General features: G+C 40.5%; 1 protein-coding gene across 5 annotated transcripts in view; it reads left to right on the top strand.

The window, feature by feature from the left end:
* UIMC1 (ubiquitin interaction motif containing 1) overlaps nucleotides 1-27,787 on the top strand; it is an 84,858-nt gene that overhangs the window by 10,296 nt on the left and 46,775 nt on the right. For all 5 annotated transcript variants that reach the window (XM_063120964.1, XM_063120963.1, XM_063120965.1 and 2 more), the window contains exons 2-3: nucleotides 2,782-2,936; nucleotides 23,596-23,686. In XM_063120964.1, the coding sequence (XP_062977034.1) occupies nucleotides 2,790-2,936; nucleotides 23,596-23,686 (238 nt within the window). In that variant the 5' untranslated portion in view covers nucleotides 2,782-2,789. The remainder of the gene's footprint in view (nucleotides 1-2,781; nucleotides 2,937-23,595; nucleotides 23,687-27,787) is intronic.

Here is a 27,787-nt window from a genome sequence, read left to right as displayed (position 1 = left end):
TTATGCCTGAGTGGGGACTGGAACCTAGATCCCCTGAACCCCAATCCAGCACTCTAACAACTACATCACACTGACTTAGAGTGTATTTTTAGAAATCTGCGTATTTCTTTTTTTATTTGTATTAAAAACATTTATACATCACTTTCCTGCCTGTTGGTGCCCTCAGGCTAATGTATAATAAAACTACAATATAAAAACTACATTCTTTAAGTACATTCTTTAAAAACAGACAAAACATAATTTTAAAAGCTGAAGGCCTGGCAAAACAATGCAGTTTTTACTGCCTGTCTAAAACTTAGTACGGATGGAGCCAACCTGACCTCCCCTGGGAGAGAATTCCACAGCTGTGGTGCTGCTACAGCCCACAAACAAACATACCACTTCAGAGAAAAGGATAAACTTACTCCCAAGGATGCAGAAACCAGCACTAGAGATGTAATTTTGAAGCCCTATAAAAAACACAGTTTTGGGGAAAATGCAAATCTATATTTTCATATCAAACCTACAACAACATGATGTATAACTTAATTAGCATATAATAGTGTACTATTTGGCATATTTATGAAATTTACAGAGCAACCTCTTGTAGATCTACTAAGAAGACCCTCTAGTGGAGCTTACTCCCAGGTTTCATACTTTATAGAGAGCAATTCTCTATTTTGGAGAGCTGGCACAGAACAGTCTTCTATTTGTTGCCCTCTTTTTGATGGGTTGTTCAGCACGAGTCTGGTTTGAAGTCTAAGACTGAACAAGCACACAGATCACCTGGCCTGTCTCCTCCATGATGGTGAGATGTCTTGTATTTCTATTCAAATTTTAGTTATTTCTAAATTTGCACACACACGCATATGCAAGTATTATGCAAATTGGGCTCCTTTTTTTGACAGTGTGCAAATGACCATTCTGCATCTGAGAAGCATGAGAAAATAAAAGTTGAAAATATAAACCACAAATGTAGTTTTAAAAAAGTAATATTTGGAGAGAACAGTATTTTACTGACACAATATTAAGTCTAGCAACATATCTGGATATCAGGTTAAACTTTATAACAGCATTGAAAACATTTTGAGTTTGTATATGTATTCAGTATCCACAGGAGTAATAATTCTTTAATGCTGTAGATTGCCTTACATGAAAAACTTAATCCTACACGTTTTGAGTAAGGAAATCTTTGTTAAGAAGAATTTAACTTGACCCCAAAAAGACAACATTTCATAGTAATTGTTTTCAGTCTTCAAAATATTCAATTTTTCTGTTGAAAAGTGGAGGGAAAGTCCTCAGTTGGGGGTGGGGGCGATGGTGAATATTGTTTTTCCCCCCCTTATATTTAGTGGGTTTTTCCTCTCTTCTTCCTTTGAAGATTGGGACAAGGGTTCTTGTAAGTCCATATTGGAATCTAGCCGGTAGATTAAACAGATGTTGACCATCTTAAGGGTCGTGATGCAATCTAATCAGTTATCTGTGCTAGTAGAAAGAGAACTAGGGATGGCATTCTCACCACTTCACCCTTTCTCCATTCTTTTGACTTACTAGCCCTGCTCAGAAAACACGCAGGCCGTGATGGTTAAGCATTTTGAACTAAGCATTGTGGCTTAGCGTGTCGTGAGAACTATGACTTAGTTGTCATTCCTTACCATGGTGGCTATATAACCATGGTTTTAACACGCTCACTAATCACTTGCTGCAAAAGGGTTAGCGGCCTAGCCATGTTTGCCTGAACAGGCCCACTATTGCGGTGCCATCACTGCGAAATGGCGCAGAGTGAGAGAAGCGCTGTTGGAATGCTTGATTGCGTTGTGATCCGTTCGCATGTGGAACCGGTTGCCAGAAAAGCTTTGGAGAATGTGGAGGAAACGCATTTGCCATGTTGCTGCTTCTCTCAGTTGGCCCAGGGCCCTAATCAGCTTTCCTGGCTGTGCTTTCACTGATAAAGCTTGTTATGTAGCTCTCTTGCTATGTATAGTCTGGCAGGGAAAGGCTTTGCCGAAAGCACTAGCTCTAATTACACTTGCACCTGCCCTGCCCTCTGTTTCAAATAACTCTTAGCATTTGTTGCGTTAATAGCCAGCAGGTTCCCTCCCCTATCTGCAGAATGTCCTTTCTGGAATGGTCTTGTCCCAGCAGAGGGCACTATGAGTACGCTGTTTAGTGGGTAGCTTGGGCCATGAAAGGAAACCTAAGTGTCCTTGACTTTGCTCTCAAATTGTCATTTAGTCTTTTTGCTTTTCTTATGACCTTTGCCTTATTCCAACAGTGTACCTCCAAGCTGTTGCTTTGAGAGCATATTATTTGAAAAATGCGGCTCCTATCCCATGTCTAATTGAATATGAAAGCTGACAACTGCTTCTGATGCTTTGGTTTTCCCTTCTGGAGTGCTGAGCCTAGCATGATCCACTGTCCCTCTCTCGGTTTGTTCTGCATCAGCAGTGGAGCAGGGTTGAGGCTAATAGGGTTTTGGATGGAAGGTTGATGTCAAATGTATAACTTTGGGCAAGTCTAAAATGAGCTTTTTCTTTCTTTTTTTTACTCATTGCTTTGGCACATGCTGTTAGTCTGTGTTTTCCTGCTTTTTTAAGCTTAATCGGCTATATAAGGTAATCTTAATTGGATGAGCAGGAATTTATGAATGTGTCTTGTACCTCCCAAGTCTGCAAGCCTATGTGATAAGAATGGAATGTCTACTATGTTTTGCCTCAAAGTAATAAGGCAGCAATCTATTAGGGGGGAAATAAACCAGGATCAACCAAATAGCTTTCAATCTTTTTTATTTCTTTGTTTCAGTTGAAAGGATGCCAAAGAAGAAGCGGAAAACTGCAGATGGGCCTGATACCCAAGGCCAAGATCAGGCAGAAGAGGAATCAACAGGACTGTCAAATGCCGTGCAGAAGCACAGTTTTGTGGATGCATGTATTGTCATATCTGACAGTGATGGAGAGGTGAGTGGTCAAGAACATAAAACAATGCAAATTCTGATAGGGGATCTGTTTATGTACCAATGTATTGTTTTGAAATAAAGTTGAAAATGCAGGTCAAAAATGGAAAAACATTATGCAACAATACAAGATCATTAATTAAGAGAAAAGAGGAAAATGAAATTCACTGATTACCATCCGTGGTATATCTAGTGAGAGGGTTTGGATGTCTGAATCATAAGTAGAAAAAAATGCAGTTGGAACGCAGCCAGAAACTTGAAGGGCTTCCACATTTAAGATAAACAGAAACCATGATGCCATAACATCTTTTTAAAAATTGGAATTGCTTGTTGAGTGTTAGTGCAATCCTGTGCATGTCTACTCAGAATTAAGTCTCATTGAGTTCAGTGAGACTTACTTATAGGTAATAGGAAAGTCTGTAGATTGTGGTCTTACTTAACCATGAAATCCCAAATTTTATCAATCTACTATTTCTATAAGAGAGTCAGTTCTGCCTATCAAGTTAGGTAGCTGAACCTTTAGCACAGTAGTCCGTTACTTCTAAATAAAGGTTGTTGTTTTTAGGATAACTTGATTTCTGCCCAAATGATAATCTCTGGCATCTAAGACATCTCAGAATAGGCTTTTGACGTTGGAAACAAACTCTCTCCCTTCCCAATTTTTCTTTCCATCCTTTTTTGTTTTTGTAAATTCTTTTTAATTATTTTATTACACACAACACACACACACAGCATCCTAAGGGCTCAGAGCATCATGTTTATGAAACAAGATGGAGCTGCAACTAATGTAGCTGCATACTACTAGTGGTAGAAATCATGGTCTTGTGTAATTTGATTGGACTAGTCCTGATCTATATATGTCAAAATAAGCACCTTGAACTTTGCCTAGAAAGCAGGTGAAAGCCAGACTTTCAATACTGAGGCGAAATACCTCTGTTAGGAGGGGGGTGTCTTCTGCATTGGCTGTAGTCTCTCAGCAATCATCAGGGCTCCAGTTACAACTCATTACAGTAATTCCACTTTGAGCTTAAGGGAAGAATGATACAAATCTGCCAAAATGGTTGTGGTGAAGGACAGAGAAAAGTGATTCTAGTTGCCACATCCGCCTGAAATTCTCCATGCAGTTTCTGATTTTATGGATTTTTTTTTTAAAAAAAAGATTTTTACATCACCCTTAAGCAAAGCTTTCCAGATGGTTTGAAAAACAACAACATACATGTAACTGCTGAAAATGCTCCCACGTTGTGAGAATTTCCCCCTGAAAACTGCTGAAAGAAAAGAGTAGGTGTGTAAAGTGTTCTGATAACACTCAATTCATTCCAAAGGCAACTGATTGTGCGATCCACTTGTTTAAAATACTATGCTCTGTGATGGAAGTAACTACAGAAATCTCCACTGCCACAGCCTCTGTAAATATTGTCCAGCTCAACTGTTTGAATAGAAGAACAAATGAACCTGTTTAGAGAGGGGAGTTACATTCTATCTAGTATGACAAATTTGTATGTAACTGCCTGGATGCAAATGTCAAGTTGTGGGGCTTTCTATAGAATTCCGTAATAGAGACCCTTAACCGTTAAATCAGTGCTGATACCAGCATTATGTATAAATTCTGGAGTTACCAATTGCATTACTGACTCTCAGGAAAGCCTGAGTCCTTATGACCTGAACCTAAGTCATGCCAAAATGACTCACAGAGGAACTAATTTGCCACTGCATGCTTGCACATTTTACATTCTCACCCTGTGCTTTTAAAAAAATGATGGTAGGGTTCACTTCCCTACTGATGATAGATTTTGCACCTAGGTTCTTTAGTGGCCAGTTTTGATAAAGTGATGGCTATTATGTGGAAAGACTAAAAAAAGAAACCCACCCAGATGTTAAACAAAGGAGAAAAAGTCTTTAGAGCCAATGATACTGGAAGTTATGTCTGCACACTTACTGGAGACCTTCCCTGCTGGGAAACTCCTTTAAAGAACTAGATCATATAGTAGGGATTATTCCTTTGTTCTAAACCCCCAGCTCGACAAATATGCTAAGCGAACTTCTGATTTGTGCTGTGTTACCGATCTTCATGCTGAAATCTGCAGAAAGACGAAACCAATAGCTTCAAGAGACTCTACTTCACATGGGAGATCAGGACCTATTGTTGGCCACAATTATTTATCTCATTGTGTATGCACTTGAAAGCAGAGAAACAAAGCAACTCTTAAAATACATCTATAAAAATGTTAGGCACTTTGGCTAGACTATATGTTCAGGCCTATAAACAATAAATTCTGGTGGCATAATCGCTCATATTACAGAAGAGGATATGCACAGGGAGGCCATTAAAGAGCCAATTAGGTTCTGTTTAAGTGAAAACAGTTCACAGCCAGTTGAGTAAGTGGATTTATTCTGTTTGCTCTGTTTTGAGATCTTAGGCTATAACCTTTCCTTCTCATTTTTTCTCCTGCAAAAAATCTGTTTCCAGGGAATTGTGAAAAATGTTTCTGACTCTTAAAACATTTTCTCAGACTTGCAAGGCATGCGATGCAAAATTCAGGTCCTGAATTCCTTTCTTATGGCCTTATCGTAAAAAGCATGTAATAGTCTAGGTAAACGGCAGTTTTAGAGAGGTGTAGGTTCTCAATTCATCTGGCAGCTGTTTGGATGTGGTTCCTTATGATTCACAGATTTTTAAAGGCACACTCAGAAATCAGATTCTTTCTTTGGCAACCTCCCGACATATCTTTAGAACAAGCCTCCAATAATCCTCCTGGGCCAGGATGTTTTGTAGCAGTTGCAGCTGGAAAGTCTCCAACATCTCACTTTTGATGATCTCTGGCAGACTGAGTCTTCCTGGTATTTCTCAGTCATGCTTTATTGTCAAACTCCCCTGTGCTATTTTGCAAACTTTTTTTTGCTTCTTTTGCACAGGGCTTTGTTATAGCATCTGCTAAGGCTAATCTGGAGAAATGTTTCTGCTCAATGGCCTGTCTAATCAATCCTGATTACCTCTACATAGCATGTTGAAGATAAAAGTAGCCTGAGCCTAACTGCATATGTGAATGGCCCCTTTATCAGCTTTTTACTGCTGTTGACCAAGAAATATGGTTTCCTTTCTCAGTAGTGTGTGTGTAGATTATGAAGTGATATGAAGCTGGATTCGTTCAGACAGCAAGATAATCCACACCTGTAGGTTACTTAGGTGTGGGCATGTGTTGGGTGTGGGTTGTCATTGAATTGGGTTGTTGGAAAGTGGCCTATTGTGTTGTCTGAATCAGCCATGAAGACAAACCATGGTTTGTTAACCATGAACACCTAACAGTTCACAACCCAACAACAAATCAAGGGTTCTCTTCATGGATTATTAGTGGTAAAAAAAAAACATGGTTTATTAGCATGGCTGGGTTCAGATAGCATGATAACCCATGGTTCAACAACCCATACTCAACCTATACTTAAACCTTGAGTGTAGATTATTGTGCTTTCTGTACCCAGACAGATTGATTTGTTACATTTGTATCCAACTTTCCTCCAGTGGGCTCAGGGTGTTAGCCTGTGAAGTAGGTTAAATGGAGAGCTAGCAGCTCACTCAAGGCCATCCAATGGGTTTCACAACCAAGTGAAGATTTGAACTGTAGTGTTCCATATGAAAGCCGAGCATTGGGCCAATCTGCACATCACAACGATCCATGGTTAACAAACATGTGTTGTTGAAAATGCATCAGGAGTGAGTGTGCTGGTTCTCGCCTGTTGAGTGCCAAACCTCCAGACATCTTTGTAGTCACACAAGGAAGAGGTTCTCTTGGTAAATGACTTTTATTATGCAAATCACAGTCAGATCAACAGCGCTTCAGGTTACAGATTTAATCCACATCCAGCAAAACAGAGCTAAATTCTCAAGTCCGCTTTGCATAATACAAATTAGACTAGAACAAGTTCCCTTTGTTGAATATGTTATGCTAGGATATTGTAACGAAACAGGTGCTCACCAGCAATAGGAAACCTGAGCGGCTCTTCCAGACCTGGCCTCAAGAAGGGTTTCCCCCTAGGGACCTCTTTTGAGTGGCCAACCTTTTAGATCCCCTCACCTTCCGAAGTTGCTTCTCCTTCCTTATCTATGTCTGATCCTTGAATCTATTACTGTAAACTCCTCCCCCACCATAAGTTCTGGCATTCCCACAGTGGATGGTGAGATTTCTTCCTGGTTTTGATCCAACTGGTTTGCTGGCATCTGGAAAGACTGCCACTGTCCCTCTATCTCCTATGCCTTGGTAGATCCCCACACCCCTTCCCCTCTTCCTCATCTGACTCTGTTCCCACACCTTCTCTGTGTGTTTCTGCAAAGATATGGGCCCAGTCCTTACACCGTCACGCAGCACTAAGGGATGCCTTCCCCCTGGGTTGTTTATCATGATGTTTGAACCTGGAATTCTGGGTTGTTGGGGGAAGAACAGCTCAAAGAGTTATAGGTTCAAACATCACAATAAACAGCCCAGGAATGAGGCTTGTTTATCGTAACAGGAGCAGCTCGCTTGGAACTAGCATGCTTGCTCACTCCAGCTGCATTTTCAGAAGCCCATGGTTAACAAACCATGGATTGTTCATGGCGCGCAAACAGGGTCATTCTGACCAGTGCACACACTGACTGTTACCATAAGTGCTAGAGTGGCATAATTTTCTGTAAAACTAGCAACAACTTGAATTCAACCTTGCAGTAGAACCAGATGGCTAGGAAATGGCAAGAATGCCAGCAGAAGACTGCTGTTGAATGAAGATGGGAGAAGAGAAAGAAGAGTTGCAGTAGAACATTGAGTGAATATGATTCAAGCAAAGCCGGGCAACCAGTTTCTTTTGGGTTATGGTTTTGGCTTGCATGGCTCGTGGTGTGCATTTAGTCATTTGCACCAGTCTCCGCATGCAGTTCAGTTGTTTTTGGCCACTGGACTGTCCTGAAATCCAGCCTTCTTTCTTCTATGTCCTTCGTTATTAATAACAACAGCATCCTGTAGCAACAATGAGCAAAGTATGTGTTATTCTGGAATTGTGACTGAATCTCTGCAGTTGCCAGGGTATAATTGAGGAAATGAGGAAAAGGCAACCATGTGGTGAAAAATACAATTGTATCTGCTTCTTTCTGTAGATTTACATTTTTCGTTAGGGTGACATGGTGATCTGAGTCTGTACGTCTTGCAAATATAAGAAAAAACATTTGAAAGCTGCCTTACGCTGGGTCAAACATCACAATAAACAGCCCAGGAATGTTTATCGCAACAGCAGCATCTAGTTCAGAACAGTCTATACTAACAATGGTTCTCAAGTGGATGTATTTCCCTACTCTACTAGCTGAGAACCTTTTAACGAGATGCCAGGGATTGAATCTTGAATATTTTGCATGCCCATCTTTCTTTTTGAACAAAAATGCTAGATAAGGATGATAGTTCTGATGCCAAATTTCAGTCCAGGCTTATTTTTTGGAGCAGAAATGCAAAATGGGGAAATAAGCCTGTCTATAACTCAATATAGTTTTTATCCCCATACCATAACACTACTCTATGTCTGTGACAGTTTTCCATATTTATTTACTTAATTTCTAGACCGTTCTTCAACAATGTTTTCAGGATAATTTATCATTTTCTGTGCTCCAAAAGGGTAAATGAACAGAAATGTCTCAATCTGGCGTTGGGACTATCACCCAGCAATAACTTTATAAACATACATTACAACAATTTAAAAGACCTGGGAGAAAAAAACATGTTTTTTACCTCGCTTCCAAAAGACAACAAGGTTGGTAGCAAGTGAGCCTCTGTGGCAAGAGAATTCTCCTGAGATGGGGGCTCAAGTTGATGTGGGAGCAGGTGTTCCTTTAGGTGCCCACATCTCAGGCCATGAATGGCTTTAATTGTCAGCGTAATCTTCAGAACTTTGAATTGTACTCAGAAACATACCGAGATCCAGTAGAACTTTTAAGCACTGATGAGATATGAGCTCAGTTCAGACAACATTTACACCACTGTTGTTAAATGTGTTGTCTGGTGGGAAAACTCCATGTAGTGGTGGAGTTCTTTTGGAAAACACTCCGCGCAGAATATCCACACTATGCAGAGGAGAGTTCCTGCACAATCATTGTGTTGTGTGGTGGGCTCCGTGGAGTTTTCCATTGTGTTGAGTTGACTTTTCCCACTTGCTACAGAATTACCTGGCAAGAGTGGTGAAAGGAGTGAGTGCCGCTCTAGGAGAGCTGCTGAGATTGTTTTTTTGCAGCAATGGCTGATGGGATACCATCGGGAGGACTGAGGAGGAGAGAGGGCGAAGGAACTATCAATCAAACGTTTTGGTGGTTTTTACTCAACTCCACAGTAGCCCACAGTCATACAACGGTGGAGTTAGAACATGTTGTGTGGGGAGTACCTCCTAAAAACTCAACCATTAAGTGGAGTTTTCACACTGCATTGATTAATGTGTTGTAAGAACTATGCCATGTTCTCAGTGATTGGTCCCAGTTAATATCCTAGCAGCTATATTCTGGACTAACTGCAGTTTTGGGTAGTCTTCAAACGCAGCCACACTTCCAATTCGTTACAAGTGTCTAGCCTGGAAGTCACCAGAGCATGGCTAGACTATCTCTGTCGAGGAGAGAATTATGACTAGGCTGCCTCTAGCTAGGAGAGGCTGCGACTGATGCACCAGCCTCAGTTGGTAGGTGGTACTCCATGCCATTGAGTTCACAGGCTCCTAATTACTAAGCTGGATCTTAGGGCACCCCAGAGTGCAAACCTGTCCTTTAGCAGAACACAATGAATGCCGTCTCCCTGAACAGATGACCCACCTACCTACTGAACCTCTGCCTTTTCAGTTTTATTCACCCTCATCCAGCCCATTATTGATTCTGGGCACCAATTTAGCACTTCCACTCACTCAGATGTAAAGGAGAAGGATGGTTGGATATTATTGGTGTACTGACAATGCCTCCCTCTAAATCCCTGGATGACCTTCCCCCAGCAGTTTCATATAGAGGTCCCATAACCTCAACAACATGAGGTTGAATAGTAACCCCTAGTACTAGCTTCTGGAAATGGCCCTCCATGTATTGTTAATGAATGTGTTGCATGTCAGCTGTGTGTTGGATCTACTTTCAGCACTGTACACTTTTTATTTATTTATTTATTTATTTATTTATTACATTTCTATACCGCCCAATAGCCGGAGCTCTCTGGGCGGTTCACAAAAATTAAAAACATTCAAAGTATAAAACAACAGTATAAAACCATAGTATAAAATGCAATATAAAAGCTCATCTTTATATGAGCTTTTATGTAAAGATGATTATATAAATCATCTTACAGGTTGTTGTCTATCTGCTCAATCCTTCAAGGAAAGCCACCCTGGTGCTGGCCAGGAAGCACATGGCCAACCAGACAGTGGTGGATGACTGATTTACACTGTACACTAAGCTCCTAGAGCAGTTGTGTCTGAAAAAGAAACACCTTATTCTGGAGGAAAGGGAGATATATATGTCATGGCTTCTTGCGCTCTTGGAGCTCACTGAAATGTGCAGAAATACCAGGTGGTATGGTCCTTCCTGCATTGCGCTACCTCTTCCAACACATAGGAACCATATGTTTGTATGTTCCTCTGTGTTGAAAAACAACTCCCTGTGTGTAGAAAATCAGCATCTCAGGAAAAAGTATTTCCATCTAGGCTTCACTTAATTTTTATTTAATGTTTATACTCTGCTTATTCTTCCAAAAGAGAGCTCAAAGCAACTAAAAAAAATCCAAATAAATACAACTATATTAAAAACAAAACAAAGAATATTAAAAAAAATACCTTTCAAAAACATTTTGGTTCATGGGGAAATAATTCAATTGATAAACATTCATAAATATTGTCAATAAATTCCTACGGTACAAACACTTAAATAAGACGATACTATCAAAGGATCCTCTAAGCAGGCACACTCCCATATGGTAACATCACAGAGGGCCACCCTTCTTCCAAAGCCCCTCATATCAAACCTGCTCTTGCTATAGGTTAAAACGGAGGCCAAAGAAAGGAGAGGCTGCCCTTGCTCTTATTTGCCACTTAGTAATGTAGGAAACCACAGGGACAATCCACCTAATGTGCTAGCTTTCCAGATGCAGGTAGTTACACAGTGGAGCATTTAAAACATGATCCCTCACCTGCAGTCCAAATGCTATTTCTGCAGTTTATGAATTCATGAATCTCCTTATAGCTGAAACTATTTGAAGTGATCCTTCACTGGAAGATTTAGTGCTAAATTGGGAGTGGGAGAAGCATTCTCTGCAAAAAGAAGAGCTTCCTGCATTCACATCTTCAGTTCAGTTGTACAGTCTTCAAGCTAGCTAGTGCTGATCCTGTGACCTGGAATTCAGTAAGTATGTAATGCAATGACTAGGTGTTCATCCAGTGCACATCTGATCCCTTTTAAAATCTCCTTGCAGACACACTCAGAGTCTACCTGCTGAAGGGATTAAGAGAGAGCCTGGAGGTATATTTGCTTACCATGTTTGCCTTAATGCATTCTGTTAAGGAGGACAGGCAGCCTGAGGGCCTTGGCTCTATCCAAGGGAAAACATATTTTCATGGAATAGAACTATGAAGAAAAATAAAAGAGACGTTCTTTGAACCAGATAATTTTAGAGCGGAAAAGGAATATGTTACTTAGTTTGGGTATTGGATAAGAAAATATAGTGTGCAGCCTACATAGTCCTTTGTTGTGACCCCATTACCTGAGCTGCAGTGTGTGTGTGTGTGTGTGTGTGTGTGTGTGAAGCTGTGATATATTCAAGGAAGTCATCAGTCACTTCATTGTTGTTGATTGATCCATGACTCTATGGTGGAATAAGTAATGCCCCCCTCCCTAGATGACAGGGATACAGGTTGGTTTTACTTGTCCATTTGTGATCTAGGCCATAAGAATCATCATTACTACGTTAACTGTATCTTTCTGAAAAAATATCCAGTGGTTGAGGTACTCCAAAACCTCTCCAAATTTTTCTCCCTTCGACAATTTCCTCCTCCAGAATTTTTCTTCTTTCAACAAAAGTCCATTATATCCTGTCAGTTGCTTTTCTGCTTGAGCAGCTTTTGAAAAAAATGTAAATGGTTGTCATCTTCCAACTCTGCTATCAGCCTTTTCTAATAAGACTTATTTTCCAGACCTTTTTCTTCTCTTCATTTCTTTCCCATGTGTATTCTACACTAAGGTCTGACTAGTATGGAATAGAGTGCAACAATGACTTATGGAAGAAGTTCTAAAATTCAGTTAGTATAAGTTGCCTTTTGGGTATATCAGTATCACAGCATGCTTATTTAGACTATAGTTTCCTAGAAACATGCAGATTTTTCTAACTGGAGCGATTATCTAACCAATTACCTCCTTTTTATTAATAGGGTATTGACTTTTCTCTTGTACATATAATTATGTTTGTCCTAGGTGAATTTTGACTTCTGCTCTTCAATTCCCCCAATGAGTTAAGAACACTTTGCTGTCAGGAACAGTTTATTTATATTTTTCGCTTGTGACAGCAAAGCCTCTGACCACGAGCTTGCTGAGCTGGTGTGGGAACAAGGAATGTTCAGGGATCTTAGTCAGTTGTAGTCCATCTGCTGTAAGGGAGAGGAAAGCTGTCAGTTTGGCTGGGATTAAAAGCTCACATAGACAGGCTGAGGTTTTAGGACTTTGGTTCAGGGTGCCTAGAGTCAACGAAGCTGAAGAAAGGATGCAGAACAGAGAATGGATTGAAAAAGAGAAACCTGAAGGAAGAGTAGGTGGTTTGAAGAAAAGGCCAGAGGTGACAGCACATTGATGCAAGAAATCAGAGAGAGGGACTTGCGGAAGGTCAAGAAGGACAATATTCTATACAGGATGTGGAAAGTAGACAATAATGCTAGGGAGGATGGTCAAGAGACATGGCAGCTAAAAGTAATGTAGTGTAAGTTATCTTTAGGGCAAGGGAAAGTCTGCCAGTGACTTCTGTCACTGCAGCATTGTGACCTGGGGATAGGAAGACCCAGGGTGGGATGGGGCTGAATTACATACAGCCATATGAAATCTTATTTGGCTTTGTACTATTTGAAAATTAGATATTCAGGGCTTTCCTTCATCTAAGAGCTTGATTCATTCAGATTCTGTAGTTTTTTTATTTCTTCCTTCTACACTAACAGCAAACCATTATCCGGGTTACAACACAGTTATATGTGAGCCGGGTAACAGTAACATGCAGTCCATATTTTCCTCATTTGCTTATGAGGAGGTAAGGTGGGAAATATACCAAATGTCTTAATATTGTCAAGGCAGGTTATATGGACTTCAAGAACCACCTAGGATTTTGTGTGTACTTAGCCTTCTTTTCAACACACCACTTTATCAAGAAGTTCACAAATGGACTGCTTTGTTATTGGCTGTATTAACTTGACAGGTGTTAACCGTTCCAGAGATTCCCAAATGGTTCTTTATGGCATGCATGTAGCAGAGAAAAACTGCTGCTGCTTGATGCCATGTAGGTGGGATGGTTTGGATTGCTACACGGTCTTTCTGATTCTTTACAGACTTGGTCATTCGGCAGTTGCAAAAATAAATAGCTAGCTACATATCCTTGTCAGTGGCTTGTATATTTCACAGATAATCTGCCCTTCTGTAGTCAACTGCAATTAGGTATACAGTTAAGCAGGCTAGAGATACTAGGTTTACATAAATTCTTCAGAAGACAAGGTTCAGGGTAACCCCTTGTAAGTTTTACTCCTGGAAGTTAGTTTTTTGTCTTTGCCTTGATACTAGCTGAACTCGCTGCCAAGGTGAAATTAACAAAAAGTTTCACCAGTCTTGCTTGCCTTAAGACTAGTAAGTTTTCAGCTTCCTGGCTTGTTTTCTGGTGCACTGGATTATAGACCAGTGTTTTAAAAAGAACGTAGGTGGTTTAAGGACAGCAGCATGGCTGATTGCCTCCCCTGCAGCAAAGCTGCTCCCTCTACCCCTGTCTTATATATCACACTATTTCCTTCAAATCCAGATTTTAGTACTACCCTGCAAAACCTAAAATGAAGCAAGGACACACCTGAAACTGTTTATTTAAATAAGCCCTTAGTGCATGGCTTTCCTTCAAAAGTTGTTTTTCACTGCTTTCTACTTACCCTTATATTTGAGCTCCTGTAATAAATTTGCCTTAATCTCCTACCTCTATGCTTGGCTGGTCATAGAGACTTCTTATTTCTTCTTTAATCCTTCATCTTCAGGTTTCATTTTTCCTGATATGACCAAAGATTTCTTTGATAATTTTGTTTTCAGATATCATCAGTGTGTGTTCCTCATTTTTGTATTGTTAAGCAAGGTTCTATTCCATATATCAGCGCTGGATGTATTAATACTGTGCACAGCTAGATTTTAGATAATTGAGTTACGGGCTTGGATGTGAAGACCTTATTTAAAGTGATTTCAATAGGGTTTGTTTTTTTCAATCAGTGTGTTTAAGGTTGGGTTGTAATAATTCAGGTTTGTTTTTGTTTCAAATGATCAAGCTCAAACAGTGGCAAAAGGATCTGTTCTTCTTGCATTAAAATGTGTGGAGATTTAAGAACTAATCTCTTTCTGTGGTCTTTGCACAAAGGTTACACTGGAATTGCTTGTAAGCATAAATTAAACTGTAGATCCCTATGTGGAGAAAGTAACATAGATTACTTCTGACTGATATTTTAAAAGGTTTAACCTAAAGAAACTAAAGGAAGACTTTATCCAGAATTTTCACTGTGAGCAGAGATGTACAGCACACAGATCAAATCGAGCATAACTATTAGTTTTCCTTGTAAGTTTTGCATTAGGAATGACCTTGCAGCAGTGTTGGCGATATTTAATTGATTAAGATTATTTTTGGACTAGCGGTCTTATTAAAAAGGCAGTTGGTTGAACGGTCCCTTGAGTAGTTGATATTCTCGTTGGCAGATGAGCATTATTAAAAGGTTGGGTCAGATTAGCTCAGCCCCACTGGCTTTGTTGATTTCTTTCCCTCTCTGCATTCAGTAAAGGTATCTCAAGGCCATTCTTGCCAGCATAGATATAGAGTACTTCTGGATTAAAGGGTTTGCTCCCACTAGAAATAAAAGCTTCCCATGAGCAGATCTAAGACCTAATTAAATAGTGTTTTTCATTTTCTGATTTTATTAAATAAGTATGGTTTTAAAAATCTCAGTCACTGAATACTGTGTGTGTGTGTGTTTAGGCCATGAGGATTAATTGGATTCAGTATAGAAGCTCCCTTGACTGCAACTATCCAGTAGAGCAAATCATACACAGGGACTGAGACTTACCACTTTTACGTAATAAATGCTCACTTGGTACTCATATTGCAGGGGCTTTACATGTCTTTTCCAACATTGTGTTTCCCCCACTCTGAAACAGCAGTGTTGTTATTGAGAAAATGCGTTTTTCATCTCTGCTTGTGCAACTATGGCAGAACTGCGTGGTATATCGTTGCATGAGCGTCATAGGTGCCAATTGGATAGTATCTGTAACATCGCTATGAAAAGAAATAGCTACCGTCAATACTTGCGTTCCTTGGAAAAGCTTTTAAGAATTTTGCTGGAGTCTGAACGCTCAACTACCATCTTGCTAGAGCACCCTCATGTAGTTCTTTTTTTAAATGTAGCAAATGCCAGTAAGACAAAGCCCTCTTCCCGCAGCAGTGAAATGTGCACATTCCTCTTCAACGCTGGAATGCCCATTTTCCTTAACAAATAACAAAATAGCAGCAAGCAGTATGGTGGCCTCAAAAACAGCAAGGCTAGCCTCTTTTTATTAAATAGGTACAGGTTGTTGTGCCATTGGTGCTGGATGTACTGTATGCTAGTGGAATTATTGTGCTAGGAGAAATGTGTGGTGCTAATCTTTTGCAACGCCCTATAGTCTTGAAATGTTCAGAATTCACCCACGACTTTTCCTACGGTGTTAAAAGTGTATAGCATCTGTACCGAAGGATTGGGAAATATATACACGTAGTACATGGGGGCAGCTGAGGCCTCTCTTGTATCGCAGAAGCCTGTACCTTGTTTGGAAATGCAAATAATATTGAGGCAAAGCTGGGGGGATACTTGGTATGGAAACAAGGTGGTGTGTAACCAATGCAGTGAGAAATAGGGTTGTCTAGAGTCTTCCTAAGCCCCCTTGCAGGATTGTAAAGAGCCTTGGTTCCTATGGCTTACATATGGCCCTGAATCTGTCCCCCGCCCGTCACCACCTCTACCTCTGAAGCTGATATGTGGCTAGGCACTTAAAAGATTCAGGGCACAGGCCCATCGGACACAAATATACATAAAATCTGCATATATTGATTTTATATTGATTTATGTGCATGTAGAAATAATTACTAGGATTTACTTAATTTTCACAGAGAGGCAAAGCCAGCCAATTAACTTCTCATCCAAATAATCTCAAATAAAATAAATTCTTCAGTTAATTTGCACCCTGTGCCATATGATCCTAAATGAGTGGGAAAGGTTTCTTGCTAAGGATAACTGCCATGGAGGGAGAGATTTTTGTGGGGAGAGGGTGTTGCAGCATGCGGAGAGCAGACAGTTAAGCCTTCCTTCCCCAACTGTATTCCCCCTTCTGTTGGTACCAGTGCACACTCAGGGCCCTGCAGAATAGATTTAAGACCCTGGGGAATATATCCAGGGCCAAGGCCCTATGGGCCTAGTGATGCCAATGCTGGCAGTGGTGGTGGGCAGTTTGAATTCTTCATCAAATAAATCAAACCCAGATTCCTGTTGGCAGAAACAATCCAAGTTAATCTGATTTGTGTGGATTTACTTAATGGTTATGCTAGTTTGGGATGATAGGAGTTGTAGTCCACATCTGGAGGGAGCCAGGTTGGGGAAGGCTTAGTATAGAATTCAGACTTCGTTGTCACAGAATATGGATGATATGAAATTTACTTTTTGATATAGCGAGAGTACTGCCCAGTTGTTGAACAGTGTTTCTGTTTTGAGAGTGATAGATCTGACAAAACAAGATAAACTATTTTCTTTGCTGAAATGACTGGATGTCTCACCCGCAGCTTTCTTAAGGTGTTTATAAGCTCTGTCCTTCTGTTTCATGCACTGCAGCCCATAGGAAATGCAGTCAATTTTCTGTATAGTCTCAGGGTTCATCTCTAAGTATATGAGGTCACAGTAGACATAATACAGTATTGAATAAAAGTTGGCTTTTATACTTTCATAACCGGATGGTGAACCATTGTTTGCTTGTTCTCCCCAGTAACCCTTGGCAGAGTCCCAGGTGCATTCTGAAAGCGTCTCAGTACATGGTAGCAAAAGATACGAATGTCTGCAGCCACCTCCCACTTCACATCTTGTAACTAAATGTGGACTCCATGGCTTAAACATCTGCCATAAACCGCCTCCCCCCGCTTCATTTTTCTTCTTGCCTGAGGAAGAATTCTGGAGAACTCAAAAGCTTGCTCAGTATTTTGTGACCTTTGATTTGTCCCAGTAAAGGGATTATAGTGATATGGATTTCGGCATTTTACTTTAGTAAATATAAGATGAATCGTGAGAATATTGGCAAGCAGTGGGAGGAAAAACAAGGGAAGCATAGCAAGCTATTATACTGGATCAGGGAGACGTCAATGACCAAATGTAGGCTAGTTTGAGGGGATTCTTAGGCTGCTGTATAGGGCCTGCAGGAAATGAATTTGCTTAATAAAAATGCAAATCTAGAGCTACAATCTTGTACCGCAGCCAGGGTCATCATAATCCAGAGAAGCTGGCAAGGAAAAGCAGTGGCTGAAATTAACAGCAGAGAAGAAATAAACAGTGTGGGACATCAGGAAAAGGGTCCTTTTTGCTGTGCTGTCCCAGAAGGTGGTGCTGGGGAATGGCTCTTCCATCCTGTGGCCTTTGGCTTATAGGATGTCTCAGCTCTTTCATTTTGTCCTCCACGATCTTTAGCACCTGCATGAATCAGTGGGTCACATTGTCCAGAGGTTTGATGACACTTGCATCTATCCACACATTTCCATCTGCTGATCCCAAGGAGCCAGTGGAAGCTCTAAACCAGTGGTTCCCAAAGTGGGCGGTACTGCCCCCTTGGAGGCGGTGGGATTGCATATGGGGGCGTTAAGAGGCAAGGGGGTGGCAGGGGGACGCTACGAGGCAAAGGGGCGGCAGGGGGGCGCTCAAAGTGGTCTTTTCTGAGAAGCGCCTCTCCAGAAGGTCTTAAAACCCAGGGACATTTTTATGGGAGAAGGTAGTTTGGTCCCAAGCTATATAGGGGAAGAATCCACACATGTATTAATACCATTTAAGAAGAGTCCTTTTAACTGTGAATTGAAATGTTTCAAAAGCACCAAAACGCTAATAAAGAGACATGCCCTGCTTGGTGTGCTCCGCCATGCTGGCTGTAAAACAGAGGCGTTCGCTCTCTTTTCCCTCCCTCCCTCGGCAAGCCTGTGGCGGGTGCTTATTTAGAATAAATATTCAATTAATTGTTACTGTTTTGAATGTTATTGTTATTATCTTCCTTAGTGGGTCGTTGAAAACCACTATTCTGAATAATGATTTTTATAGTGTAGAGTAGGGGGCACTGGGCATGAGTTTGTGGAACCAAGGGGGCGGTTACCTGAAAAAGTTTGGGAACCACTGCTCTAAACCAATGCCTCTTGGCAGTTTTGGTCTGGATGAGGGCAAACTAACTTAAACGTAATAGAGGCAAGATGAAAATGCTGTTGGTTGGAGTCATGAGGACTTCAGTGCAGCTTGTTTCGGATGGAGTTGCACTTCCCCAGAAGAATCAAGTATGTCATTTGGGGGTTCTCCTGGACCCCAGAGTTATTCCTAGTTGATGCTGGGTCCAGGTGACATTGGTGAAAAGAACACTTTTATCAATTTCATGTGCTTCACTAATTACAACCCTATCTGGAGAAAGCAGCTATGGAATATGTTAATCATGTACTGGTTACATCCAGATGTAACTACTGCAATGCTCTAAAAGCACCTCCACGTACAGACAGTTGGAAATTGTAATTGACTGCCAAGAATTCGGTAGGAGCAAGATGATCAGTGCATATTGTACTGATTCTATACCTATTGCATTGGTTAGCAATTCCTTCCTGAGCTCAATTTTAAGAGTAGGTGTTAATCTGTTCCTAGGTTTTTCAGGCCTTGAAATATCTGAAGAACCACCTGAAACCCATGTGAAACTGCCTGAGATCAGTGTCAGAGAACCTGCTCTCTGGCTTGTCATTAGCAAAGATTTAATTGGGGGTATCACAGACAAGGCCTTGTCAGTGCTGACACCACACTGAGGAATCCCTCCATGGGGATGTCTGCAAAGCCCCTTCTCTTCACCCTTTTAAGATTGATTCTGAAAACTTTTTTCCTTTTAATTATTTCTACAGTGTTGAAAACACTGGACTAGATGGACCAATATTCTTGCTCAGTGTAAGTCAGCATCTTTTGTTCCTAGGCTGTCTCCTTGGATTTTTATTCTGATGTGAAGCTTGTGAGTGTATGTACAGATTACATGCAGGTATAACCAGGCTACCGTCACCAAGTCCAGTAGAGGAGGTTATGAAGCTAGTCCCAGAGCAGCGCGGATGCTGAGTTGAAGGCTCCTGAGGACCACTGTTCTATGCCCAAAGTGGGATATGGGAGTGTAAAAGAGTGAGCAGGGAGCAGGGTCTATATTTCAAAGAGAGAGCGCCAGATCTTGGCTTTAGGTATGACAGGGAATAGGCCCTTTATAATAGCAATACCTAGGGAGTAGTAAAGTTGGTAGAAGGAAATGGAAATATTGTGTCACTGTGGTGTGTAGATAGAGAGTAGTGGATAACTTTTGACATATTAAATGGTTTGTTTGTTTTGGTCATTTAAAAGCAGTGAAGGAAAGTGCATATTGGGATTTGGAGAATCATGTAAAACTCTGCTTTGCACTTAGTTGGGTAGGCATACTCCAGGGATGAAAATTTAAAAAAACTGTAGACAAAAGGTAGCAGAATACAGCAATGAATCTTGTTCTGAGTAACAGCACAGGGAGGAAGGGACTGGTGTCAGGGTTGCTTGTGTTTAACTTCTACATTAATGATCAGAATTTGCACACTAATGAAATCCACAGATTATGGTAAATTGTCAGACACCGCAAGTGCACATCATAGCAGAATTGCATTCCAAAGGGGCCAGGAGTGATTAGAAAACATGGGCAGAAAATTGAAAAATTAGACATGGTCTGCAAAAATATAACTTACAAATCTGGGGTGGGGGTGGGAATCAAACATTGGCATGAAATGGAAGAGCAAAAAGTAAGCTGTAACAATGTCTGAGAGAAGTACTGGAGCCCTTGGTTTAAATTTGTATGCGTGCTATAATGCAGTAAAATGGGTAATGCATTGTGCACCAGGCAAATGACTGCTTCTCTGTAAAAAACCTATGCCCCAAATGAGCATGCATTTCCCCTTTAGAGTTCAGCCTGACTGACGGTATTCAGTCCAAAAAGCCATGTAGGCACCTAGGATCCTTGTACAGTGTGGAGTTACAACTGACTTATCTCAGCTCCAGTATGTATATGCTCTTAAATATGTGAACAGGGTCACCAGGATTAATATCTGTGAATATAAAGAATCATACAATTAGAAGAGATTATGTGGGTCACTCCCACCCTCTATATTGGCAGTTTTTTTAAAAAACAATGGTTCAAATCTTAGAGAGAGAGGGAAGTCAGTCAATCAACCTTTCTGTCCTGAAGCAAGATAGCCTATATCTCAACTTCAGAAATCCCAGCTCTTATCTCCAATTATTGATCACCGATCACAGGTGACAGCCTTCTCCCACCTGTAGTGTTGAACTGGGGAAAACCCAGCAGGGAAGGGGGCAGGTCCTGGATGCTGGTGGTTCCACATCCCTAATCTTAGGCATCCATGGTGGGTCCTTAACCAAGTTTTGTTTTGAACCTCTCAGGTAGGTTTTGTTGTTGCCTTCCTTAGTAACTGGGGTCACTATGCTAAACGCTGTGCTTATTTGTTACATACATGTTACAACACCTACATTGTATAAAAGTTTTTAAATTGTCACATCACTTTGGGAGCCGTTTTTAGTCCCAAAGGCAACTCATATTTATTTTTATTAATAAATAAATCCCAGCAATGCCATTGTCTAACTAGTTGCCCTGTCTTTTTTATATACTTGGTTTTGCTTCATTTTGTTTTAATATTAGTATTTTTCCTTGCTGGTTTACATTTTATTATCATCTGTCCAACCCTAGCTATACTGAGGTCTTTTAAAATGTGAATAGCATGTTCTCTATAAAATCCCCCCACCCCAACCTGCTATCAACATAGATTGATAATAATAATACTTGCACTGTCGACTTTTTCACTGACAATGGAGCCTAGTAGCATCTGAAAGACTTAACACATTTGAAATAGCATAAGCTTCTGTGGACTAGAATCCAAGTGGATTCTAGTCTACGAGAGTTTATTCCATAATAGTCTTTCAGATGCTATAAGATTCTGTCTTGTTTTTGCTGCAGCAGGCTAACATGGCTTCCCCTCTGGTAATTCTTCATTGTCGTTATTTATGAAGCTAAATGGCACAGGCCCCAGAACTGACTGCTTGAGAACTTCAGTGGCCACCCCTTTTCTCTTTCATATCAATTAATTCATTATTATCCACAGAGTGCTGTTATTTTTAGCCACTCGTGTATCCACTTCATGTAGTTTCATCTTAAGTTCACATAATTCATGCTTGCTTAAGAGGATGTCACTTGGGACTGGATCAATATCCTTGTTGATATTGGGGCTGTGAAGCAGCCCTCTACACAGTAACAGGGCTTCTCCATTCCTGACTGAAGAATGAGAACAAGCTCCATGTTCCTGTGCTGCTGCTTCTACTGTAGCTGGTGTTGTATACGTGTTTTTTCACTTCAGCAATGAAAAAGTAAAGAAAGAACATGATAAAAAAGCCTGTTCATTTAACAAGAACTGTAAACAATACTGTTAATGAGAAGAAAAGAAAAGAAAAGTTTGGCACTTCTGTTTCAGATATATACATTAATAGAAGCAGTCCATATATTTTAATAAACTTTCAGACTAAATTGATAACTGTCGGATATACATTCAAATGCAGCAAGAACAACAAGATTTTCAGAATCAGTGCATGATAGGTAATGGATATGTATGAGCTCTAGATTGTAGCCTAGGTGAATTCCCCCTGCCTACTAAAGGAGTTAATTAACCAGAGAAGAGAACTAAGTTTGTCTGTAACATCACCACATTGCTTCTAATAATCAGCCTTATTTTGTTCCAAATGCTTGCTCCAATATCTGTCCCCATTTTGAATCTTTCTTCCCATTTTAAAAAAACAGCCCTGTAATATTTCTTCAGTCTTTGGGAATCACATCAACTCTCCTTGAATTTTCAAATGTCATGAATATCCAATTTAGACTGATCAAGTAGTATTTTATATGCTCTTTTCTGATACTGAATTCATGTGTCTTTCCCATTGTTGTCTCTGTTGATATTGCTAGTTGTTTCAGAAGTTCTTGGAAAGTAGATATTTATTTAGCACTTTTGTATTCTCTGTTGGTATCTCTTTTTGAGGTGAGCAGTCTTGGGGTGTCTTTTCTTATAATGTAAAATCCCTGTGGGTGGTTTTGGATATCTCTTACTAGTTGCAATTCATCGTGCTGTCCAAACCCAGTCAAAATGTGCTTTTGTTTCTCTGACTTTGTCTAGACATGCTTTTGTGCTAGACCAGTATATTTCACCTTAGCAATCTGTCCACCTCACTCCTTTTGGTCAATTTCCATTTTAGGCTCTCCAATCATTAAAAAGATTCCTGTGTAGCAAGGTCTGTCTTGTTCAATTTCTCCTGTTCTTTCTCTGCATGGATATGGCTTGGAATTGTGCTTCCATTGTTACATCCTTTAGACCTTAACTGTCCCTGACAAATACTCATGCTGTTGACTCTTAAAAATGTTCTTACTTGACAGTTCAGGGAGTCCATAGCAAGATAGCTGTTTTGATGGATGTGACCCCCCCTCCCTCCTCAAAGGGGAGTAAATGAAGTTACTAGACTGACATAGGATACATAGTAAGGTGACTTGTTTCATAGTGAGTGGTAGTAAACATGGAATTCTTTTCTTTTTCTTTTTCTTTTAACTAAGTACCCCTTCTCTTTGAGGAAGCAACTTTGCTGGATGAAACCTTTCCAGCTGCACTAAGAAAGAGTACCTGCCCTGTTGGACACGCCTGCCGCTGGATGTTTTTCCTTTGCCTTTCCAGTGTTCATGACTCTTTGAACGTAAAGGCAAAACAACTTTTTGTTAAAATCCTATGCAGCAGGTACTCTGCACGGCAGTGACTGACGTGAAGTCTATTGTCTTCTTCTGCTCGCTTATTTACACGTTTGCCTGCAATTCTTGTTGCTCATTATACTTATCACGCAGCTCTTTTAATAGCTACTGAGAGTTCTTTTATTTGGGTCTGAAAGTCACATTTTTCACCAATTGAGGAGTCAGCCTTTGTGCCAGCTTTTTCTTCTCGTTCTTTTCTTTTTTCTCCTCCTCTGGTCTTGGAGATTTGGATGAAGGTGAAGCGGGAGAGGTGGGGGAAGGGCAGCAAATGGTAGCACCTCCTATAGATTATATATTTACCATATTTCTTCTCCTACAGCAAGAGTCAAAAGAGGAGCCTGGTCTGCAGAAGAAAAGAACAAAGCAGCAGCTGGATAGAGCGAAGTTTGCAGCAAAAAGAAAAATTGCACGTAGGTCTCACATATGCTGGGAAAATGGGGAACTGGGGAATGAGCAGAGCACTTTTTTGGGATATTCAGCTGTTATGTATGCTGTGCATCTATGGCAGGGGGCTAACAACTCAGCTTAGCTACTTTGCTTTATCCATGGCATAGAGTACAGCCATTATTGCAGTTCTGTTAATTTTTTTGCCACGTATACCTCAAATTTCATGACTAAGCATATGTCTGATAGCAGGAAGAAGTGGGTTATTAAGGCCCTGAGGGTAGTGCTGTGGGTATGCAAAGTGCAGTGTTGCTATCAATTCTTTGTATGGAGACTTGACTCAGCTGTGCTATATACAGCTGAGAGGTGGGAATAAGGATAAAAAGTGACAATTACCATATACCTCTTGGATTAGGGTTTTAGCCCAATCGGGTGACCATTGTAGATGGCATGTAGGATTTATAGTGAGCTTTTCATTCACAGATTATTCTGGCTTGCAGCTTGATTTGTCATTAGGGTGAGAGTGTACATAGAGGTTTGTACATTAATTAGTCTTACGGGTGACCCTGTAACTTAGTTATTCTATTGGTGAAGGCAAATTTGTCTTTGACGTAATTCCAGAATCTTGTACTTCTAGGGGAGGAGCAGTAGCTCGGTGGTAGAGCACCTGCTCTGCATACGGAAGGTCCCAGGTTCAATCCCTGGTGTGTACAGATATGGCTGGAAAGAATTCTGCCTGAAACCCTGGAGAGTTGCTGCCAGTCAGTATTGACAATACTGAGCTAGATGGACCAGTTGTCTGATGCAGTATAAGGCAGCTTCCTATTTCACAGAACAAATATCGATCCATTCCTATAGGTTGCCAGCAGTATACTCCATTACTTCTCAAGATATGTAGTAAATAATGTTGGTTTTGCATGCAGCACTGATGTGAGAATATAGTGGAACACATTTCTGAACAGCCCTGAAAGTAGTTGGCACAGGTGCACTCCAAGTAGGAAAGATGCCAAGCAATCTGCAAAGAGCCCTCTGCAAGTTCCTTTGCAGGGAGTAGGAGGTCTATATTCAGCACTCCGAACAAGCAAGAGCAGGAAAGTGTGAAATACTCTCTTTGTACAGCATACCTGTGGGATGGGTTCATTTTGGTTGAACATGAAGCATTCAGTGGTTTGCAGTTGAAATCTACTCTGGATCCCCTGAACGTGTGTGGAATCCATCTGCCCCCTGCAACATGAGACTAGATCCGTAGACCAATGTATTTTAGAAATTGGCCTGAGATGTTTCTAACAATGCTGACCTAAGCAAAAGTATTGAGTCTCCCCTCCAGTTTGCTGCTTTGGATGCAGGTCTCATCCACTATATTAGAGCTCTCAATTAGTAATAATTAATTAGGCACATCCACTTACATGTCTGCTCTTTTATTTATTGGAGCTATAATTAGCCTTTTAGTGTTTATTTTTAGGCAAATTAAGGTTCATTTCTTTGAAATAAAAAAATGCTGTCTTTGTTCTAAAGGGTTGCTTGGGTTTTATGACAAATTGGCCTCTTGGAGAAGAGGCTGCCTAGGGAGGGTGGGATTGCTTGGCCCCTCCTCTCTTGGCTAGACTTATTCAAGCAGTTAGCGATTGTGGGAATACGAGTGTGTGTGTTTTAAATTAAAGGCTGCTTCCCTTCCAAGGGCCCAGTCGGGCCTGTCGTGAGGGCAAAGGATGAAAGCTCCCACCCACCACCACTGTGGTCCCAATCTGGAACTTTCCTCAGATGTTAAAAAAGAAGTAGAAAGAAATCACTGAGTTGTTAATTGTGCGAATAAGGTCATGTCTGGTTTGGTACCATGTGTGTGGAAGTTCAGTGCTCCTAGATAAAATAAGGTCTACATATGCTGCCAGTTTCCAAAGCTAGAACATATCTGGTATTTTTAGTGTTCAAGTTGCATTGTTCCTCTCTGGCTTTATAGCTTTTAATCATTTTTTTTTAACTCTGAGTGATAATTGAAATGCATCCGTGACATTATATTCCTGGCAGGGTAACATTATACGCACAAACCTGGAGAAACCATTTTCTTTAAAATGTTTTCTGATGTGTATTTTCTAAAATGTACTGGATCTCTTTCTGCTGTGCAATAATTTCACTATGACTGTGAGTGTAATAGATACAACATTTTGATATTTCGTGGCAGGGAGGGAAATCTTCTTTTAGTAGGAGTTAGGACTCTGACTGGGGCTTTGCATTTAATTCATTTTGCAGTTGTCAAACTGAAACAGGAATTGCTTAATAAATTGCTATATTAGCATGTTAAAAGGCTCTGAACTGGTTTAATTTGTTTAAGGATATTGTGTCTTTAAAAGCACCTCTCTCTCTCTCTCTACACACACACACACACACACACACACACACACACTCTTAGTGGGATTGGTTGTGTTGGTCATGTGAGGTTAAATTTCCATGCAGCATTGAAATGACTGCTTTCAACACCTCTTCAGAAGGAAAGCCTAACTTTGATACAGTGGAACTTTGCTTGCTTTAACAAACACACACCTTGTGCACTGTAATGGAGTTATTCAGGGTTTGAATGCACATACATGCATACATTTAACTTGTGCCCAAAAGGTTTCCTGTATTCCGGATGCTGGTAAGATTGACTACCTGCCCAACCATTCAGACAGTGCTTGCTTCCCAAAGCTCAGCTTCTATTTTTGTGTCTCCCAAGTTATTAAACAGTCTGTTTGCCCACATCACTAGGAGGCTAGCATAATAGTTAGAATTTCTAATCATCATAAATTATGACCAATGTAATCAACATCAAGCATGCACAAATTGTGAGCGTTTGCAGACAGTATTTAGAAATGATCAGATGTTAAGCAGAATAATACATGATAGTCAGGGATACGCAGCATGGTTCGACAGAACAGATGCCCTGCTTCTATCAAGGAGATGGCTTGCTCCTTTTACTGTCATGTAAGCTGTATATTTCACAGGGGCTGGAGATTTATCTTTCTCAATCCACTGGTGAATTTGAAAAGCAGAATAAACACGGTTTATTTTTCTTTCTGATATGCCAGAAGAATTCTCGTCTAGAGTTTTCAGTGTTCCATTTTACTGTGCCAAGAGAATGAAAAAAATGGCAATGTAATGCACCATATTGCTTTATAGATGGAATTTTATTTGCATTGTGTTTTATAGTTGTTGATAGTCTGGTTATGCAAACACATATGCCCTTACTAAATAAAAAGAAAAGTAAGATTTGATAGGTAGCTATGATGATTGTGACCTCCTCTCCATTTATGTGTGCTTAGGTCCCTTGAAATCAGATCATGCACTTAAATGCAGTATTGCACCTTACACTTTATTCTCATTCCAATTATTTTAAATGTTCAGCTAGTACTTGAACTGAACCAGGTCCTTTGTCAGATACAACTGCATAAAATGAATTTGAGTGCATTCTATGTTCAGTCACGCTCAGGATATCCTAGCCATGGGCTGTATGTTTACGATACAGGATCACAACTTTCCAGTGGTAAAGCTGTGGCAGCATAGGTTAGTGATTTCTTGCCCTGGATTCAATTACATTTCTAATGAAAAGTTTAAAACATCATCTTACTTCTGCATAGCGGAATGCCGGTAAAGCACCTATTGCAGTCCAATTCCACGTGGCAGAAAAAACAGCTAAATCCATCTCCAATGGAGAGGAAAAAAAACACCCGTTGAGCAGGGCAAAATGAAACAGGGTTGTGTCACATGGTTGCTTCAGTAGAGTTGAAACCTTTCCAGAGATTGTTGCAAACTCCACGTTTTTCTGTTTCTTTCTCAGCCCAAATTGGCTTCCCGTTCTCTTGCCATTGAGAAGGAGGAGAAACGGGGTTCAGTAATCCACATGTCAGCTCTTATCTGGAGGCAATTCTCATGTGAAGTGTGCCCATTTCAAGATGAAGCTGAGGTTGTATTATGATTCTTTTGGTGCCTAGACACTCTTCATTAGAGCATGAAGGAATTTGACTGGCACCCATCACATCTGGAAGGGGATCTATTTGTTCAAAAGCCCTCTCTTTAATTTCTTCTACCCTTACTTTAAGTTCAGGTGCTCTTGTTTGTTTAAGAGTTGTTGTGTGAGGGGAGGGGTCTCTCAG

This window comes from Elgaria multicarinata, chromosome 3 (assembly GCF_023053635.1).
Source record: "Elgaria multicarinata webbii isolate HBS135686 ecotype San Diego chromosome 3, rElgMul1.1.pri, whole genome shotgun sequence".
Taxonomy (NCBI): domain Eukaryota; kingdom Metazoa; phylum Chordata; class Lepidosauria; order Squamata; family Anguidae; genus Elgaria; species Elgaria multicarinata.
Note: the sequence above shows the minus strand (reverse complement) of the source record. Positions and strands in the feature narration are given on the sequence as shown.